General features: G+C 40.9%; 1 protein-coding gene across 4 annotated transcripts in view; it reads right to left on the reverse strand.

Moving 5' to 3' along the window:
• The window catches only part of ZBTB10 (zinc finger and BTB domain containing 10), a 38,129-nt gene that overhangs the window by 6,925 nt on the left and 9,496 nt on the right, over positions 1–21,708 (reverse strand). For 3 of the 4 annotated variants that reach the window (XM_045005064.1, XM_045005061.1, XM_045005060.1), the window contains 2 exons: positions 10,807–11,704; positions 249–386 (listed from right to left, as the gene is read on the reverse strand). In XM_045005064.1, coding sequence (XP_044860999.1) covers positions 249–386; positions 10,807–11,704 — 1,036 coding nt within the window. Of the gene's footprint in view, positions 1–248; positions 387–10,806; positions 11,705–20,721; positions 20,803–21,708 lie in introns of those variants that run through there. The other variant, XM_045005063.1, reaches the window with a different exon arrangement.

Consider the following 21,708-nt stretch of genomic DNA (forward strand, 5'->3'; position numbering starts at 1 on the left):
AAACCAAACACACCAAACTGGCTATAGTTTGCTTTGGGAAAAGCTACTGTGACATTGTCAATGAGAAAGTTTGCTATAACCCACGATTTTTTTAAATTTTTCATTTAACAAGAATAAATTCAAGGAAGTCAGACTAGATGACCACAGCAGTCCCTTCAGCCTTATAATCTATACGATCATTAAACATTACAAGAAACTGGACCCCCAAAAAAAGAGGGCTATGAAGAGGAAAAAAAAAATTTACTTGCCATTTTCCCAAGCTTCTTTTGGCCAAGATTCCGGCAACAGTCCATACTTGAAGTCATTTGAAGTACCCGGCAACAGTCCATACTTGAAATCATTTGACGTACCCGGCAACAGTCCATACTTGAAATCATTTGACGTACCTGTTACAAGTAATGTTCTTTTAACTTGATTCAGACAAAATTCTACAGAAGAGAATTCTCTGAACAGTTATATTTTTTAAACAAACTCTTCAAGAAGCTTTATGACTAACTTGTGATATTCGGCAAATTGCAGATTCTGCAATATTAGGCTTCCACTGCAATTTTGACTACAAGCACCCCCATTCTCAGCCCCGAGTGGCTGACAGCAGAAAATTGCTGAAAAGTAATGACTTTATTACTGTGAATAATAAGGTCCATTATTACTTTTCCACAGTTTTCCCTGGCTTGTCTGCAACGCAGCCACAATTTTTTTTGATAATCTCGCAATTCAAGTAGGGCCTTATTTATGAATTGATTACTCCGATAGTCCCTTATAAGTAAGCATTAACTAATTTCACCAAAATGTGGGATTTTTAAGACTACAGCCCTGGGCAATTTCATCCTCTCCATGCTGACAGATTCTCCCTCAATAACATTAGCTATGCTGATAAATACTGACAGCACAGTTGCATCTACACAAGCACTTTTGCCAACACCGATGTTGAGCAGAAAGCACAATTTTTTCCTCATTCCCAGCCAACATAGCTATGCTGGCAAGACTGTGTAATGAACACCATGCCTTATACTAGTAGAAAGGTGATTTAAACAGGTGTAACTTATTTCTGTAAGTCTACTGTGATAGTGCCTTTATTTGCACTATAACTACATGCATAATAGGGGTTGTACAGCCTTAATTATACCCAGTTTCAAACAAACATACTTAAAGCAGTACAAAAAAACCTGATCAGTCCTTTGTCCCATCCAGTCTCTAAATTTGTACGTTTGTGAAAAGTTTTATAAAAAACTTCCTTATGCAAGTCAAATTTAAAGGAATATGGTCTATTTAACACATACACACGAATTTCATCCTATTCTCATACTACTTTTTCTTATGTCTATTATATAGCAACAGGAGATTTTATTTATTTATTTATTTATTTTTAAAAGCTGATTAAATCCACCCACCCACCCACCAAGAGATCCAGGATTAAGTGTAGAAGCTGAAGATTGTAGTAATTAAGAATGGTTAAAAGTTTTAAAGTTGAATCTCCCTTTAAAAATGTTATAAATAAGGAGCAGTTCTGTTGAACCTCAATGAGGATTGCAATTCTATTTTTGGTTTCTAAATCTAAACTCTAGTCCATACATACACACAAAAAAAGCCATACACCTAGTATCTATAGAATGTGTAAGAGAAAGCCTTGAAATACAGGCTCCATCACAAAACAAAATTTTCTGCATTTTGTATCATTCTTCTCTTCCCCCACTCAACTCATGTTGTCGCTCCTTCCTCTCTCTCCTGGCTTGACTTTAGTTTGTTTTATTCTTCTTCTAGCTACCAAAGATTGAAAAAACTACACTTAGAAACCATCATGCCTAGAAGCCATATATTGTGGTGATCCTCTAGCAACTAACTGGGTACAGGCCCCTTATCTATATGTTTCTTTAGTCAGGCATAAAGGGAACAAATCTTTTACTAAGGATACATCATGCTGGCATTGGCAGCACTGCACACCATTCTGATACACAAAAATAGATATGTTTTAGACTGAATTCTGATGGGCAACCACATCATTCCTACCATTCTCCTGTGCCTGTTCTTCGCTGGTGATGGGTGTTTTAAATCTGGAGGCTTGTAATCCTGTCCTACCCTCTTTTATCGGGTGTTAAGTCTTGAGCAGAAAGGGAATAGCTATGTCTGCACTTTTGTAAATTCCAGCTAACAAATCCATTTGCAGGTAGGGGGTGCACGCGATACAAGAAGTTCTGCCATACTTTGCCAGTGCTACAGCAGCAGAGGAGTGACAGTATACTTTCTTTCTGCTAGGCAAGGTAGGTGTAGAAGTATCCAACGTACATCAATTTTTCACTATTACTGTACAGTGAAAATCTCCTCACCATCAGATTGTATGCATCAGTTTTACCCTGCTGCTTAAACAGCATTATGGATTATGGCTGGCAGTGGTAATTGCATGGGAAGACAGCTCAAAGGGAGCCCAAATGAAGTTAACAGGTGTCTGGAAAAACTGTCACGCAGCTGGGTAGCCAGCTGCCAGCTATAGCCCATGTGGGATCATTCATGCAACTGACCCTCAGCAGCTCAGTCTCATTGGGATCTGAGGCTTTGTGATCACTGAGTAAAACAGGAAATTATTCTCCCTCTGCCCACAGGATTTGTTCCAAGGTTGTTGAGGGTTTGTTTGGGGTTTGGGTTTTTTTTGGGGGGGGGGGAGGGAGAGGGAGAAGAAGAGGATGGGAGGGGGAAAAAGAAGAGGAGAATTCCAATATTTTAGCTCTCATGCCTGATTGTTGGAGGGGAAGTAGTGACAACCTAACTTTCGTTTGATTCCTGGGAGCTGGAGTGGAGAAAGAATGAGGGGGGAAAAGTTACTGTAAGGAAGTTGTTCTTTGAAGTTACTTAGCTCATACCAGATCATTCTTATGTCCATGCTCCCACACAAAAAAAAGCTAGTGAGAACTCCCTCAGCTTGAAGATTATATTGTTGATTCCAGTACAGGCATTTCACAATAGCTCATGTAATGAAACCAGAGACACACATAGGGTATCTAACTGCTTATTCCTTTTGAATAGGTCCAATTCCCATATATACACAAAGTCCTCCCTTTGTGGTGAAGAGTATGGATGAATGATGATCTGTTATACCCCACTCTTGGGAATTAAAGATCTCCAGGTCTCTATTTAAAAAAATAATTTAAAAAAAATCAAGGAACTGGAATGGATACTGAGGACAGGTAAGCACTTTAAACAGAAAGGATGAGATTATAATGCTCTTAATCTTAAAGAAAAAACTAAAGAAAACAGTGGCATCCAAAAAGGAGAAAGATTAAGCACCAAACAAAGCTTTGTGATAAAAAAATTTTTAGCAACCCTAAGCAAAAAAACCCATATCTGCAATGTTGATAATCAAACCCTGTCTCTTGATGTAGTGTTAACACTACAACAACTGCCTTGCAAAGAGATGAGAACAGACTAAAGTTGTGTTGCAGCAGATTAAAGGTTTATGATGGACATGATTCTATCTCAAAAAAATGCGGCAGATAGGGTAACTTGAAATCAGACGCATCAGTTTTCATCTTCTATATAGACAGACATCCTCAGTTGTGTTAGAGAACCATTAAAACTTTCAATATCACCAGATATGGAGAGACTTTTGGAAGATATAGTGGGCAACTAGAACTCTGAAAGGATAGAGAACTATATTTGCCTCAGCCAATAAGCAGCAATTAGGATTCTTACTGCTACTAACACAGTAGCGCCCAGACCCCTACACAACAAGAAACAGGGTCACTTAGTACAAGGTGTGCCACGAAGTATTTAGTAGGAGATAACTGCCCAAAGATTTTACAATCATGTTTAACACAAGAGGAAATAAGAGGGTAGCAGACAAGAAAGGCGAGACAGGCAACATTATGCACCCAGAGCAGTCACTATTCAAGTTAAAATGAACTATGCAAACAGCAAATGAGTTAAATGAAGAGGCAACTTACCTAGCAGCTATCAGTTACAGTTTACTGTAGGTATTATGGAGGTGGCTTTTTGAAAGTGACTTAGAAGTAGTTTAATGAGAGGGTCAATAATATTATATGCATTAAAGCCATTTGGAGAGGGGAGACAGAGGCTAGCTTTGTTGATGGAACAACACAGTAAAGATACAAGAAAGGACAGAACAATGAGGAGTCCTTGTAGCACCTTAGAGGCTAACAAATTTATTTGGGCATAAGCTTTCGTGAGCTTTAACTCACTTCATCAGATGCATGGAGTGGAGAACACAGTAAGCAGGTATAAATATACAGCACATGCAAAGATGGGAGTTGCCTTACCAAGTGGGGGGGGGGGGGTAGGGAGGGGTGGGCAGTGCTAATGAGGCCAATTCAATTAGGGTGGATGTGGCCCATTCCCAACAGTTGACAAGAAGGGGTGAATATTAACGGGGGGGAGGGGGGAATTATTTTGTGGTGCTAATGGAGGCCAATTCAATACTCCCATCTTTTCATGTGCTGTATATTTATACCTGCTACCCCTCTGAAAGAAAGGATAGGTAACAGCTAAACTGAAGGACCTAAACAGCATAAAAGACCAGAAGTTTGATACAGTGGAGAAGGGGAGAGTCAGAGATACTGGGGGGGGGGGGCGCGAAGGGTGACATGGTCAAAAGCAAAAGGTCAGGAAAGCTACTTTTAATCAACAGCTTTAATAGATCTAAGGAGGAGAGATGGATGTCAGGAAAGCCAGAGAGAAGGAGTTTGCTGCAGTTAAAATAAGAGATAAATTCCTAGATGATGAATGCCTGAAAGGGTCAGAACTTTGGAGTGTTGTGAAGGAACAAAGGGCAAGCTACTGATGCAGACTTAATGTCAAGCATAGAGTTGAAAACATTCCAGTTATGTGCTATAGTAGCAGATAAAATGGCATTGTCAGGGACAGAGATCTGGATGGAGGGTAGGGGGGAGAAGAGACGAGAAGAGGAAAGAATGGAGGTCACATTGGTGTTTGGCTGGAACATTAGTTCTGATCATGAAGACTTTGTTTCAGAGGTTGGTCAGGATTTTTGTACTAGAGGTAGTGTAGCAAAGGAATGTATGTAACCCATCTCTAGTGGACAGAAGGAATCTTGCCAGTCCAATCTTTCTGGTGTCAGGTGTAGAGCAATTCTAGGTTGTTATAAACCTGCAGCACGCAACCTGCAGCACACAAGCTGATTTGCAGTGGCACCTCACATTGCCCAGGTCCTGGCCACCAGTCAAGGGGGCTCTGCATTTAATTTTAAATGAAGCTTCTTAAACATTTTTAAAACCTTATTTACTTTACATACAATAGTTTACTTTATAACTAAAGACTTACAGAAAGAGACCTCCTAAAAACGTTAAAATGTATTATTGGTACGTGCAACCTAAATAAATGAAGACTCGGCACACAACTTCTGAAAGGTTGCCGACCCATTATAAACAAATTTTTTTTTTTAAGCGAATGGGGACACAGTAAAAACACCCCCCCACACACACACACACCACTGATTCCCTACCCCAAATAAGAGTTCATGTAGCTCTGTCACAAATTGGCTTCAGTCAGTGCTCAAGTTTTACTGTCAAGCAAACTAGGAAAATCTATAGAATACTGCTTAGTCTCAAGATTTCCTGGCACAGTTAGTCTGTTTATTTAGACGACTGTGACCTTACCATCCACCTGAATCAGGACCACCTTGAGATTACCTGAAGCTCCTCAGTGCATTCAGAACCATCCAGAACATGCAGATGCTCCTGGCAAATCAAATGCCCTAGCCACATTTTAGACCATAAAGTTGCCCTAGTCCAGAGTTATGGGTCAGTGTAGCTTTTGACAGAAAGGATTTCTTTTAAAGCATGTAAACCCAGGAAGTGAAGAACTTCCCCGAGAAGGGCTCTAAAGAGCCATTTTGGAGGCAATTCAAGAGAAGAATTTCTATGAAGCAAAGATTCCATATCCCAACAGCGCAGAGCTTTTTGATGTACAAGACTCTTAATATCCCTTTAAGAGATAGGTCCTCTAAGGCAGACACCACAGACTTGCTAGTCTTTCTGAAACCTTTAGAAGGCCAAGAAGCTTTTGCTGTTTGTATTTAGGAGGCTTGCGTCCCTTGTGTGAAGAGAAAGGCCAAATACCCAGATTCTGAATATATTAAGTACTATTTAACCTCTTTGGTCAAAGATAACTGGACAACAAATTCAAGGAAACAATGGATGGCTTCCATTTTCTTAGTCTTTGAGGGAAGCCACCCTTTTTCTTTTGGGAGAAAAATGGTATCTCCCATAACATGGCAAATCGCCATGCTTTTATTGAGCCCCTAAGAAGGGCTTATGAACAGTGCAGTCACGAGTGTCTTCCAGCATCACAGCCGGAGAAGAGATGCTGTTGCTACCATTTACTAACAAACTAATACCAATGCCCAATATCTGGCAGCCTCAGTACCCTCATGTGCTACCTTGTTGAATTAACCTTGGCTCCCTATGGAAACTATCATCCACACAAGTGTCCTTCTACAGTGGAATTGGTATTTATCCATGAATAGGAATGTGACAGATAAAGATTGGTATAACCTTTTGGCCAAAGAGTGGATTTATGTTGAAACGAACAGTGCATTGGAACTGGGCCCCCCAATGACAAGGCCCCCCCAGAAAATGCAGGACAAACATATGACAACCTGCCCCCGAGTCTGGGCTGGCAGCGCAGTAGGGCTCAGGCAGGCAGGCTGCCTGCATGCTGTGGCCGGTGGCCCCACGCCACTCCCAGAGGTGTCCGGCTGCTAGCATGTCTCTGCACACCCCTGGAGGGTGGGAGACGGCTCTGCACGCTGCTCCCCCAAGACCCGATGCCCCCCTCCCCTCAAGGGGCATGCAGAGATGTGCCAGCAGCAGGGCTAAGGTGGCTCCCTGCCCCCCACCCCTGCACCACTCTCAGAAGCAGCTGGCATGTCCATGTGGCCCCTGGGGGGGGCTGTGTCTCTAGGCGCTGCCCCTGCCCCCAGCGCCAACTCTACAGCTCCCATTGGCCAGGAGCTGCAGCCAATGAGAGCGGGGGGGGGGTTGCGCCTGCGGGCAGCACTGCGCGGAGATCCTCTGCTCCTGAGCCGCTGCCATAGGGTTGTGCGCACTGGTTGCTTTGGGAGCCACGTAACCTGAGGTAAGTACAACCCCCCGCGCCCTCCCACACCCCAACCCCAAGGCTGCACCCTGCACTCAAACTTCCTCCCATAGCCTGAACCCCTCACCCCCCTCCACCCCAACCCCATCCCAGAACCTGCATCCAAACTTCCTCCCAGAGCCTGCCCCCTGCAGCCCAACCCCTTGCCCCAATCAAGGGGCCTCACTATTTTCATTTACATCCCATTACTTATAATATAGAAGGAGGATGAAGAAAAAAAAGAATGAAAAACAGAGGGGAGGGGAAGAACGCTCTTTTTCTTGGCTGGGTCCTGAGAAGGAGCCCCCCCAAAAAATGAAGCTGTGCACAGGGCCCCACTTACTCTAAAATCCGCCACTGCTTTTGGCTGACAATATATTAGCATATGAAGTCAGAAGTGTGGCTGGCCAATATTGCCTCTGGTCACGGCAACATTCACCACCAGGCTCTCTTACACAAGGTACAGCTGATGGATTTCCTAAGCAGAAGATACTTTCATCTACTCCTTTGAACAATCAGATCAATGGATTGTGCATGAGGTTATGGGTCATCTGTGCTAGCTTTCATCCCAAGACTGTCGTGTACTATATCAGCTCTAGGGCCAGCGAGCATAAAGGCTGCCAGAGCACATTATTTCATACAAGTTTTTATACCAGGTTCATTAGCACAATATCTGAGTACCTTTCAGTAATGCACTAAGCAACATAACTATCATGTTTGTTCGCTAATTCTCCCCAGGGAGAAGTGTAAGCAGTGGAGTGTTTTGTTCACATGCACAAGCCATTTTCTCTGGTGCACATTCCCTATATGTACCCGTTTACTGAGCAAGATCAAATCAAACTTTTTAAATATTGCTCTCCCAACTTAGAACTCAGTTGCTGCACACTAGCTCAGGTGGCTCTATTTGGTGAGCAGTGTCGGTTTAAATCAGAAGTGTGCACGCAAGTTAAAAACAGTCCAAGTCTATTCACCAGCCCTTTTTTCCTGAGAACTCTCTGGGCCGGGATCAAATGATCCCAAAATTTGCACCACTGAAGCCTACTTTGCGCCCCAATGAGGCATACTACTTTTCAAGACAACTGAGTATGCATATGGAGTTTAGACCACTTTGAAATGTCAGCTCTTAATACGGGAGCTTGGCCATGAGCTGTATCCCATAATGCTTTGGACTGGACTGTCCCGTGCCACTCAAGCACCATAAAGGGGACAGAAGTCACCCTAAAGTTCCCTGCTGGGTACATCCCCAGAGGAGATGTGGCAGTAGTGCCAGCATGTGGAAAGTTCAGAGCAAGGAAAAAGTATGTTAAGTGCATTACACTGCACTTATTTTCAGCTCAAATATGACATCCATGGGACCACTGCAGCTAGCACGGAACATTTTCAACTCACAACCAAGTACAAATACACCGACCCCCGCTAGAACGCATGTCCATAAAGGGTGAATTTGCATATAATGTGGTCGCGGCCATGGATCCCAAATTTCTTTAATTGCAATTCATTTTAACGTGGTCCCCACAAATTTCTCACAAAAAGCTATTACAGGAAGTTAAGCACTCACTGGGGTAAGGAGCAAAAAGCTAAAGTGAACTGAAAACTAGCTGGGAGAACAATAGGATAAGTAGATGGTTTGTTTTCAACATGGCAAGAGGTTAATTGCAATATTCAACCTTAGTTGAATAAGACTGGTACTGTTTAAAATATTTATTATCTAAAGGAGGAGTGAACAATGAGGTAGAAACATTTAAAGATGACCAAGTTATTTTGGTTAGTGCAGTTAAGACTAGCGACGGCTTTAGAGGGACTTAGAAGGGCTGAATAAGTAAGTAGTATAATGGCAGATCAAATTCAATGTTTTTCCAATGCACATTACCTCACATTTGTGGAATAATTTGAATTCTCAAACTAACTACTCAGGGCGGAGTGGGGGTGAAGAGAGGAAAAAAGGACAGACATCCTTGTGGGCAGCTGAAATAAAAAAAAGTCTGCTCATTGTGCAGCAGCAGTTGATAAAGCAAACAAAATATGTATTTAGTATATGCACATAAAAATGGGATGAAAGATACTGAAAACTTATGCCAGGAAATACTTTTAATAAAACCCACTCAAACTTCCTTCAGTAGCATGGGTTCTATTGCTCTTTCTGGAAAAATCATTTCTAGCAAACTCTTTACTGGTTACTAGCTGGGAATTTTGACACAAGAGTCCATTCTCATTCTGAGCGAAGTCACTAAGCATGGTCTACCTGAAGGTGACATTACAAAGCAGACTCGGCAGGATCTGAGAATCAAGAATAAAAATGTGCTTGTTGAATTCCCTAATATTAATCAAGCAATGTTGCTGTTCTCCCTCATTCCGGCAATACAAAGGGAATGGAAGTCGTCCACAGCTGGGCATTTGTGGGTATCCTAATATGTGGAAAGCCCGTAACAGCACAGATCCAGCATAACTGCTCCTACACATCCCAGTGCAGTGCCCTGAACAGAGGATAGGTTGGAGCAAGGAGAGGAATAGTTTGAGCATGCTGTGCTCCAGCTATCCCCATCTGGCATATGGTTGCTTAGGGACCATTACTAGCTGAAACTAATTGGAGCTGCCATGGGCTGGACAGACAATTTGAAACCTATAGCTCAATGATTCTCAGCTTCTTTACCCTTTTCTTAGGTTGCCCTATCTGGCTGCATGAGGAAGGAGAAGCTCTTTTTTTTGCAAGTCAATCCTTTAAATGTAGGCAGGGTCAGTCAAGTTCCTATTCTGTTCACCATGAAGCACCTGCAGCTCAACAAGGAAGCAGACAACAGAGCATCCAAAGCAACTCTCCTCCCTCATGTAATACAGCAGGCAGTCATCTGGGGAGCTACTAAGGAGCTGTTCAGAATACTACTGGCTCACATTACAACTACTCCTGAGAAATGGCATGCAGCTGGAGGTGATCCCATCCAACACTAGCCCATACCAATGCAACTGGCACACCACACCACCCACACACCACACTGCAAGTGTGGCTCAAGGAACACACTTTCAATTCATAATAAAAGTGAAACATCTCTTCAAGGGCCATAGGTTGAACACCACTGGTGTGAAGTCAAAATGCAACTTCTCTATACACTGAACAAAGGGATGATCATTCAAAAGATAAGTCACTAGCAGACATCAACCTTCCCACTGCAGGAGAGCATCTGGCCAGGCAATTAAACTCAGTTATTTTCAAGTTAAAAGCCAACTGCTGATTTTAAAGCATCGTACAGACTAAGTTACACATGGTGGATAGTTGAAATGTGCTAGCCAAGAGAATATACAATTAAACATTTATATAAGCAAAATAATTTTTTGAAAGTTTTCACCAGTTGATGTTACATTGTTTGGTTTATTTGATAACTGGCTCTTGAGGATTATAGAAAGTAGGTATTCACCAATGTGAACTGTAACTTTTAATACAGCGTCTACAAGTATTTTGGCAATAGTGTACATCTGAACACAAAACAGATATTCAGCCTTTTTTTTTTACTAATCATAACAGAGTAAGCATGTTTGCATTAGATAAGACTCACTGCAACATTGTCAGATATTTGCAATTCATTTTGTCTACTGATTTACTACTTGTTGCAGGATCTTAGCTAATACACGTTTATACAAGTGCGGTTATCCTAGAATGGATACAACAGTAACACTTGGATAATCCAATATATTAGTGAAATAATTTACCTGGTTCTTCCTTAATAAACTGCAAATCTTCTGGATATGGGACTGACGGCTGCATCACAGAGCAATCTTCTAAATTCTCTTCATTATTAGGTGGTATATTATAAATAAATCTCTTTGTAGTTTGGTTTTTCCTTCTTGCTTTTCCTGGTTCTTGAACTGATTGTCCCTGTGAGGCCATGTCATTCCACACAAACACTTTTCCTTCACCTTGAGATTCATTTTCAGCCATTTCAGGTGAGCTGTCCTGGACCCAACTACAGTCATTCATTTGATAGTTTTCTATTTGGCCCTCATCAATACAGTAACCATCATTTTCAGTTTTTATACTGCTTGCCAAGTTAGTAAGATTCCGTGTTGCCCAGAAACTGGCAACTTTCTGATCCCTTGATGAAGGCAGACCATCCCGACTAACCGATCTTCTGTTATAATCCACTACTACAGCCTCTGGAGCTTCTGATTTAATGCTTATATTTAAGGCATCTTTAATGAAATTGCGACAGGACTGGACAACCTCAGTCATTTGAAGATAGCTGGCCACTGACATCACTTCAATGGCATTTTGGCTTGTAAGGACAAGGTTACCAGAATATAAGAAGTCCAATATGACAGAAAAACCTTGAACAGCAACAACATCTAAATAGGTAACAGTGGTTTGGTTACGGCTTTCTTTGTTTGTAAAGCAGTACAGAGTCTTAAAGAAACGGCTGCCGGCAACTAGGATGTTCTTATGAGCTCTGAAGACCCTCCCACTCACCACAATATTGACATCACAAAGAATGCCTTTCTTCCTCTGTTCATTTAGTTCTTGCAGCAGCTGATAGCAATAAGAGTTCTCATTTGGCCTACTGTTGTAGTCGCAGTACCCCTCATTAGTCAATTCCGACGTTATTTCTGACTCCTGCAATTAGAGGGAAAAAAGTTAACTGTCAGTTTCCTTCTTAGTTTTCCCACTGCTACCAACAGGATATGAAAATAAACTTACTTTAAATATGTAATACAGAGGAAAATTGGGTTTATATCCTTTGTTTCTTTATGTCATAAAGGCAACATAAAATACAAGTTTCCAGAAAGTTTCCTTGTGTATTAGAAACTCAGGCCAGTTCTACTGTTTTTCCAGTTTCAGGAAAAAGGGGGTAGATGAGCTTTATGTACCACAGAAGTTAAATGTAAGCCACTGATGGTGTTTACATGGGTGTTTAAAGTGTTCATTTTTGTTAAAACAAATGCCTGAACTAGAAGATAGAAGAGATTTACATTGAAGATTCAACTACCAACCTGTTCAGGTAAGAGCTATGAAAACTCCTCACACCATTTCTCTGATCTTCCATAGAGGCCTCAAGTAAAAATGGGGAGACAGGACTAACATTGCCAGTATATCCTTCCTCCCTCCTTATCAGCCTTCCACAAACAAATGGAAGCAAAATGAATACAAATGCCACCCTGCTTCCTTTGCAGATCACATTTAGTAATAAACTATATTCTAATAACAATTTATAAAAGTTGGTGCACTACTAGGCATATTTTTTAACTCTCAAGATATTTTAACAAGTACTTAATTTTCCAACTATGACAGTTGGCATTAGAGAGACTCGGTGGGGTAATACACATGACTGGAATATTGGTATAGAAGGTTTTGGCTTGCTCCAGAAGGACAGGCAGGGAAAAAAGGGAGGAGGTGTTGCCTTGTATCTTAAAAATGAGGTTGAAATGGAAATAGGACACAGACTTGTTGAAAGTCTCTGGGTAAGGATAAAAGGAGTAAAAAGCAAGGGTGATGTCATGCTAGGGGTCTACTACAGACCGCCTAACCAGGAAGAGGAGATAGATGAGGCTTGTTTATAAAAAGAGCTAACAAAATCATCCAAAGGAAGACTTGATGGTGATGGGAAAGCAACACAGTAGGGCACAGATTATCCAACAAGTTCTTGGAATATATTGGAGACAACTTTTTATTTCGGAAAGTGGAGAAAGCTATCAGGGGAGAAGCTGTTCTAGACTAGATTTTGATAAATAGAAAGGAACTGGTTGAGAATTTGAAAGTAGAAGGCAGCTTGGGTGAAAGTAATCATATGACATTACAGAATTCATGATTCTACAGAATGGTAAGAAGGAAAACAGCACAATAAAGATAAAAGATTTCAAGAAGGCAGACTTCAGCAAACTCAGAGGTGGTAGGTAAGATCCCATAGGAAGCAAGTCTAAGGGGGAAAACAGTTCGAGAGCTGGCAGTTTTTCAAAGAGACATTATTAAGGGCACAAGAGCAAACTATCCAACTGTGTAGGAAAGATAGGAAGTATGGCAAGAGACCTCCTTGTCTTAACAAGGAGCTCTTCAATTATTTGAAACTCAAAAGAATCCTAAAAAAACCCAGAAACTAGGTCAAACTGCAAAGGATAAATATAAACAAGTAACAAGTATGCAGGGACAAAACTGGAATGGCCAAGGCACAAAATTAGATTAAACCAGCTAGAGACATAAAAGGTAACAAGAAAACATCCTACAAATTAGAAATAAGAGGAAGACCAAAGACAGGATAAGCACGTTACTCAAGGAGGGGTGGGGGACGACACGGGACAACAACAGAAAAGGACAGTGAATGCCAGTGAAAATGAGGTAAGACCAGATGCTAAACCAAGGAAAGAACAAGTTACAAATTAGACAGGTTAGAGGTTTTCAAGTTACCAGGGCCTGGCGAAACATCCTAGAATACTCAAGGAGCTTACTGAAAAGATGAGAGCCATTAGTGATTATCTTTAAAAAAAAAAAATCATGGAAGACGGGTGAGACTCCAGAGGACTGGAAAATGCCAAATACGGTGCCAATCTACTAAAAGGGGAATAAGGACAACCCAGGAAATTACAGACCAGTCACCTTAACTTCAGTACCTGGAAAGATAACGGAGCAATCAATTTGCAGACACCTAAAAGATAAGGTGATAAGCAACAGTCAGCATGGATTTGTCAACAACAAATGATGGCAAACCAACCTAATGCCTTTCTTCGACAGGGTAACTAGCTTTGTGGATGGGGAAAAGCAGTAGATGTGGCATATCTTGACTTTAGTTAGGTATCTGATAATGTCTTGCGTGACCTTCTCCTAAACAAACTATGGAAATACAACCTAGATAGAGGTACTATAACATGGGTGCATAACTGGTTGGAAAAAAAAACTATTCCCAGACAGTAATCATCAGTGGATCACAGTCAAGCTGGAAGGGCATATTCAAGTGGGGTCCCGCAGGGATCAGTTCTGGGACTGGTTCTATTCAATTTCTTCATCAATTATTTAGATAATGGTGCAGAGTGTACATGGTAACAGGTGTTCAAGTACATAAACTGTTGTTACAAGGAAGAGGAAGGTAAATTATTCTCTTTAACACAGAGATGGGTAAACTTTTTAGCCCGAGGGCCACATCGGGAAATAGAAATTGTATGGCGGGCCATGGATGCTCACAAAATTGGGGTTGGGGTGCAGGCTCTGGGGTGGGGTGGAGGATGAGGAGTTTGGGGTGTAGGAGGGTGCTCTGGGCTGGGACTGAGGATTCAGAGAGCGGGAGGGGGATCAGGGCTGGGGCAGGAGTGTGGGGAGAGGCTATGCGGTGCAAGCTCCAAGTGGCACTTGCCACTGCTTCTGGGAGCCGCTTGAGGTATGTCCCTTCTCCGACTCCTACACGGAGGTGCGGCCAGGTGGCTCTGCACACGGCCCCATCTGCAGGCACAACCACTGCAGCTCCCATTGGAGCACCGGAGGGGGCCACTGGAGCATGTAGGAGCTGGAGCGGGGCCATGCCACAGCTTGCGGGAGCCATGTGGTGCGGCCCCCTGACCTGATGCCCTGTCCTGAGCATCAGAGCAGGGCCTAGCTGCGTGGTGCAGCCCCTGACCCAGTGCCCCAGCCAAAGGGGAGCCAAGCCACATGGTGCAGCTCGCGAGCCGGCTTAAAACGGCCCACGGGCCACAGTTTGCCCACCCCTGCTTTAACCTCTGAAGCTAGGACAAGCAGCAATGGGCTTAAATTGTAGCAAGGGTGGTTTAGTTTGGACATTAGGACAGACTTCCTGTCAGGGTGGTTAAGCACTGGAATAAACTGCCTAGGGAGGTTGTGGAATCTCCATCACTGGAGATTCTTAAGAGGTTAGACAAACACCTGTCAGGGATAGTCTAGATAATACTTGGTCCCGCCCTGACTGTGGGAGATTGGATTAGAAGACCCCTCCAGTCCTATGATTCTATGGTTCTACAGTGGCAGCTTTCACCATTAGACATTAGTTCAGAAAAACAAGTGGAGAGAGTACTGAAGGCGATTATTGCAAGTGTTAAAATACCACAAAAGCTTGAATTATTAAACCAGGAAACATCTTTAAAATGTTGCACAAAGATTTGCCATTATAGTAGTGTTTAAATGTGTAATAAGTGTTAACAAGGGAATTACTACATCCTTTGCATTTATATAGCATTTTTCATAAGGGTATCTCAAAGTGGCTTGTAACAATTCCTGAAGAATGACAGACAAAGAGGCACCAGGCAGTGAAGTATTACTACTATAGGTCAATGCAGATAGTGGAAACCTGTAAGTAGCAGACAGGAGAGTTTTGAGCTCAATTTTCAAAAAGGGATGGTGAAGTCAACAGATGATGTGGCAACAGCAAAGAAGTATGCTCTGAACAAGGAGGAACTGGAGAGAAAATTGGAAAAGGGAAGAGTTGGTAGACTGGGATATACAGGGTGGCCCTAATTTAGATGGAGCATTGCCATGAAGAATACTAAGGCAGCAGCAGAAATTTTGTAGCAAATCAGTCAGAGATGGTCTTTCAGGACATCATTAATGCAACTCTATTTCTATTTATCAGTTAGGAAAGGGCCATAGATGTTTCAGAACAGGCTGGACTAATCAAAGTGTGAAGAGAAAAACATGCTATCATTGCCAACTATAATTCACACTTTTTAATGCCAGAAGGAACAATTATATCATCTAGACTGACTTATGCGACATATCAAATTTCACCCAGTTACCCCTGTACTGAACCCAATAACTTGTGTTTGACTAAAACAGATCTTCAAATCAAAACTGAGGCCTTTCTGGAAGACATCAAGAGATATAGTTGGTTAGCACCGTAACTAAGAAATCATTTTCCACAACACTAAAATAACTTGTGTATTTTGTTAGTAGCTCTCAAAACTCAATCTAATGTGGATCATGAAGAGGATGGCTGCAAGACTGATCAAATCTTCTCAATTCAAGTTTTAGCTGCTTCTGTTTAGGTAGCAGCTATTACCCCAGTGGGGCAGAAATGGAAGAAAGATTTATCTACAGTAGTGGTCAGGACTCTCTCCCCCTGGTGGGTGGAGCACTCAACCAACTCTATACTTTCCTACATCACCACCCTCCTTACAGCTGACCTCATGCAAGATGTGTAATGAAAAGCAGAATAGTGAAATATAGATGTGTAACTGGAAATGGATGTTTCAGAGTAGCAGCCATGTTAGTCTGTATCCGCTAAAAGAACAGGAGTACTTGTGGCACCTTAGAGACTAACACATTTATTTCAGCATGAGCTTTTGTGAGCTACAGCTCACTTCTTCGGATGCAGTTTTCGGATGTGGTTGTCTCAGCCACACCTTACAATAACCTTGGTACATCCACTCAATAATATCCCAAAACCTTCTATCAGAACCATGCCATACTCCCCAGTCAGAGTACCCAACTTCTTGTAACTCTAGTCTCAAAATCCTTTGAGGACTTAGTTGCTGCAGCAAAGAAACGGTGGTCAAGAAACCATTTGTCACAATGTATACCCACACCATACTTGTGCCTAATGTGGTCTCTCCTAAAGGAGCTCTAGTCATCTATTTGTTTATTAAAAAAAAAAAAGGCAGGAAGGAAGATGCTAAGGCATTTCAGATTAATTCAGAAGAAGATATGTGCAGATGACTGCAATTCCAAAGAAACATGTTCTTAAAATGCAATAAGTTAGTGAGAGATCTCGAACTAACACAGAGATCCTTGTTTGGCATCAGTCTCTGCTGTCTCCTGGGAGCAGGAAAGGACCAAAGACTCTTGCGCCACCTCTTGCATGTGAGTATGAAGAGTAATGGAGAAGTATTTATCCTTTCAGAATCCTTCATATGTTGTTTCATTTGCCTTGCAGCATCTTTCCTCCTCTATCCAATAGGTAGTTCTTTCCCCATCAGGTAAACACTGCCCGCAAACAAGCCCTTTCAGGAGAGAGAGAGAGAGAGAGAGAGAGAGAAGTATTTCCTGGCCACTGTTTTCTAGAAAACATTTCAGAAGGTTTTGCTGTCAGCTGCCATAGAGGTGGAGCATCACCTACACACAGACCTTGCCTTATTATTTAACATTTATACTGAGTAGCACTGAACAGACAATCAGATTGGGCTCCACAGTGGCAAACGCTATAGAAGATATAAGAAAATCCCTACTTCAAAGAGCTTATTTTTAAATCAGCAAGTAAAGGTGGGGAAGTAATCCTGAAAACAGGGATACGCAAACATATTTATGAATGAAACACCGCCTCATATTCGTGACATCCCAGGCAATTATGGTTCATGTGCAAGAGTGATACTACATCAACTGTTCTTCTGCTTTCAGAGAACTTCTGCCTTTATTTGAGACTGAAAGGGATCTTTTGTGGTGTTACCTGCAAAGTCCTAACTTTAAAAAGTGTTAGGTGGAGGGGAAAGAAAACTGGTACCCCTACCACATGCATTTACCGACAGCAGCAAAAGGAACACAGACCACAGTAAAGCATTTCTGCAAAACTTATTAACTAAATAAATCTGTCCTAGTGCAAGAGTCCAAATTTTAAAAACTTGAAGGCAGTCAGTCTACCCCAGGGCAGATAAAAAAATCTGATTTTTTTTAAATTTCATTTCAGACTTGTTTCATTATTTAAATTATAGTACATTTTTCTTTCTAAAAATTAATCTGTTTAAAATGAAATCTGAATTCAATACAAAATATTTTAAGGGCTAAACTTATAATTTCTTAAAACATTTAAATAAAAAATAATGCTGACTCCATCAGCCTCTATTAAAAACTGAGTTAAAGACCGCTTTTCTATATAAAGATAATTTCCGTCAATTCTAACTTTTTTCTTTATAAACATGGCACAATAGTGTCAAGTATCAGAGGGGTAGCCGTGTTAGTCTGGATCTGTAAAAGCAGCAAAGAGTCCTGTGGCACCTCATAGACTAACAGATGTATTGGAGCATGAGCTTTCGTGGGTGAATACCCACTTCGTCGGATGCACATCACAATAGGTCACGTACTTTATTAAGGGCTTGTTTTAATGAATATAAATGTTATATGCCGTTTGTATATTTAATTAAATTTCAGTTTCCATCCTAATGTAGCTTGACACAGATCATGAGTAAAAACGTAATTATCTAGTAAACAAGCAATATATCATTCATTATTTTCTAACATACTTAAAGGTACAAGAATCTAAACACATTAAGCTACATAATTGCTTAAATAATGTATACAGTTATAGCCTACCCTCCTAAATAGCAAAAAAGATATCAAATCTAGTGTAAAAGCTCTATTTAGTTGTAAATCAAAATATTTTAATGCTTATGAGAATGCACTCCTGTAGAAAATTGAAATATAAAAGGAAAAGCTGATCAAAATCAATGATTTAATTCAAGGCTTTCCACTTAGTGATTTAAATTGCTTTGATTTAGATCAATCCACCCAGGTCTACCACATACTGTAACTAATTTAAAGGCAGGCCATAATTTTGGCCTATAGTAATTGTCTATTTAAAACTAGTTTACAAAGGGGGGGAGGGGAAGAAACAAAACAAAAAACAAAACAAACAAAAACTTAGGATTGGTGCCTCAATAAGAGGCATGGAATCACAATACCCTTGAATTTATAGCTGCGGAAACCACTTGTGATGTATTTTGGCATTCCGAGTGAACTGTATCTCTCTAAAAAAAAATTGAAATCACTGCTCTCATGTGAGTCTATTGCCCAACAGATCTATAGATGTTTCCACTGCTTTAGTGTCTAATACCCACAATTTCCTTTTCTCACTTGAACAATGGCATTATGCCATGTGTGTCTTATTAGTAGCTGTTAAACATGTCCTGCAGTTGAAGCTTGTCAAGTGAAGAATACATGTGTACTATCTCTAGGACAATGACTGAAAGATCTCTCCTAGCTTTTAACTAAGGCTTTGGCTACACTGGTGCTTTACAGCGCTGCAACTTTCTCGCTCAGAGGTGTGAAAAAACACCCCCCTGAGCACAGCAAGTCATAGCGCTGTAAAGCACCAGCGCTCCCAGCGCAATAAGCTAATCCTCTCGGGGAGGTAGAGTACCTGCAGCGCTGGGAGACCTCTCCCCCAGCGCTGGCGGTGCGACCACACTTGAAACTTCAAAGCGCTGCCGCAGGAGTGCTCCCGCGGCAGCGCTTTGGAGTTGAGTGTAGCCAAGCCGTAACTCTTAAAAGGCTTCCTCCCCACCATGTTTCCTCAAAATTTTAGGAAAAACATGCTAAGGAACACAAATTACCTACTTAATATTCCAATGTTCTAAAAATTTGATATCGGGGAATTTTTTTTAAAGGCCTATTATTTTGGTATTACCAGATTAAATTTAGAGGTGGAGAGAAATCGCATCCCTGTTGTGTTTGCATAACACATGGGAATAGAAACATAACAGAAAAACCTCCACAGTTTGTTAATTAAGTTTGGAATTAATGGCAAATGTGATTTAAGAGATTTGACTACCCAGTAAAACTGTATTTATTCTTTTGAACATTCATACAAGTCAAAAATTTGCAGCAGAAAAAAGGGAGAGAATCACACAACAATGGTTCAAGGATACAGAGATCAGTACCTTCCATTTGAAGATTCAACCCTCTAAAGCTACCCTGTGGGGGGGGGGGTCCCCACTTACTCAGCAATAGTACAAAAGAAAAATCTGATGTTACACCATAACGCAAGTGTTTTAATTTGAGTGAGCAGGTATGGAACGTGGAAGATTTCAAATGTATTAAGCAATCTACTTTTATTTTAGGTCTTGTTATATTTAGAAGCGTTTGAAATATCAGTTTGCTGCCTCTATTTAGAATACTGAAGTGTTACTGTATCCACAAACTCTAAACACAGAGTAGATGGGACAAGCACTGACTGACAGTTTACAGAAGAAACAACAGATAAGGTTGATTCAGGTTATGAAAATCCCCGGCACAATGAAGTGCAGATCTCTGGCTGGTGTAAACAGCTTGAAAGAACTTCAACAGAAGCTGTGACAGTCTACAGCAATTGAGGATCTGGCTTTAGTGTTTAAAGGTTTTTCTATAGAATACAAAAAAAAGTTCAAATCTGAAGGAAAGCAGTAAGAAGTCTTTAAGATAGATGACCACTTAAAATACACTTCACATGCACCTGGGTAAGACGATAGCAGAAACATTTTCCTTCATATGAAAAATTTGAAAAGCCTAACATATTAAAGCAGCAAAATCCAGTGACTTATCAAGAATGAAGAGAGATACCACTTCCATAAATTACACCAGACTTACCATTACAAAATAATCATCCAAAAACAATTTTAAAATATAACAAGAAGGGATAGGAATGGTTGTAGGATGGCTAAAAAGGTTAACACAAGGAGTAAGGAAAAGCAAAGGAAACTGTCAGAAAGGAAATAGAAATTTTAGTCATTTAACACATCAGGACAAGACAATGGAGAGAGGAACAAGCCTCAAATTACAGGACAAGGAACAAAGTATGTTTGAGAATTACATGACAGATCACATTAGCAATCTCAAAGCATCAAGTTTCTGAGAATGCTTTTACTAGGAAGATAGACAGATACTTCAACTAAAGGTGAAGTTTATAGTATATAATTCAAAAATGCTCAGATAACTGAAGTCACTTTACTCACTTCTGAAGTGAACTGCAACACAACAGCAAGGCATAGGAAGTTCATGTGAAGTGAAACTTGTATATCCTATCCAATTGAAACTACAGGGGCATCTAGATTTGTTTACCATACCTGTCTTTAAACCCTGACATCCTGCTCAAATTTAGAAAACCTGGTCTTGCCAGAAGTGCCACAGGCTCTTTAAAGAGCCTAAGTAGTCAGCTCAATTTTAATTATCAAACCAGTTCAGCTCTAACTCAGGTAGAAAAGTAGTACTGCAGAGAAGTCAGTGATTCAGCAGGATTAGGCATTCCTTTAGTGTCTCATTCACCTATGGACCAGAGTTAACCCTGCCTAGCTGTGAGAGCTCTAATCAAGATCAAAGGCAGAAACAATACAGCTGAAGGCTTTCCATTTTTTTCAGATGTGCCTTTAGAGAAGTCTATATAATAGAAACTATTTTCCTTATGCTTGACTTACATTTTGTGATCAATTTACTTCACTATCTTGTTAATTTAGCCACAGTGTAAGATACTGTCAGAAACCAACAGTGACAAAGGAAATTACGTTCTCATTGCAGACAGTTAATTAAGTAATAGGTCCAATAAAAATACAGCTTTTATGTCAAGCACATGTATTTGTTGACATTTCAATCACTCTTTAGACACTTGGTAGATATAGTAAAAGAGTAATGTTGTCAGTGGCCTTGCCAATAAGAGATATAACAGCTTTTGCTTTCAGGGTGGTTGGGGATCCACACAGCTCACTAGTTTCAAAGCATTAAAGGGGTTAGATGGCATATTAACTAGGCTTTCAGGAAACCACATGTTTATCTTGATGCAATTGCAAACTCTTTATGCAAAGTAGCAGATGAAATCTAAGTCACCTATGTTGGGAAAAAAGAATTACAACCAAAAGCAGATATGAGCACCCTACACACCCTCTAGATACTAAAAACGAATATTCCCTCAGATTTCATGCTAGTGTCTAGAGGATTTTGCACACAGC

This window comes from Mauremys mutica, chromosome 2 (genome assembly GCF_020497125.1).
Source record: "Mauremys mutica isolate MM-2020 ecotype Southern chromosome 2, ASM2049712v1, whole genome shotgun sequence".
NCBI lineage: Eukaryota > Metazoa > Chordata > Testudines > Geoemydidae > Mauremys > Mauremys mutica.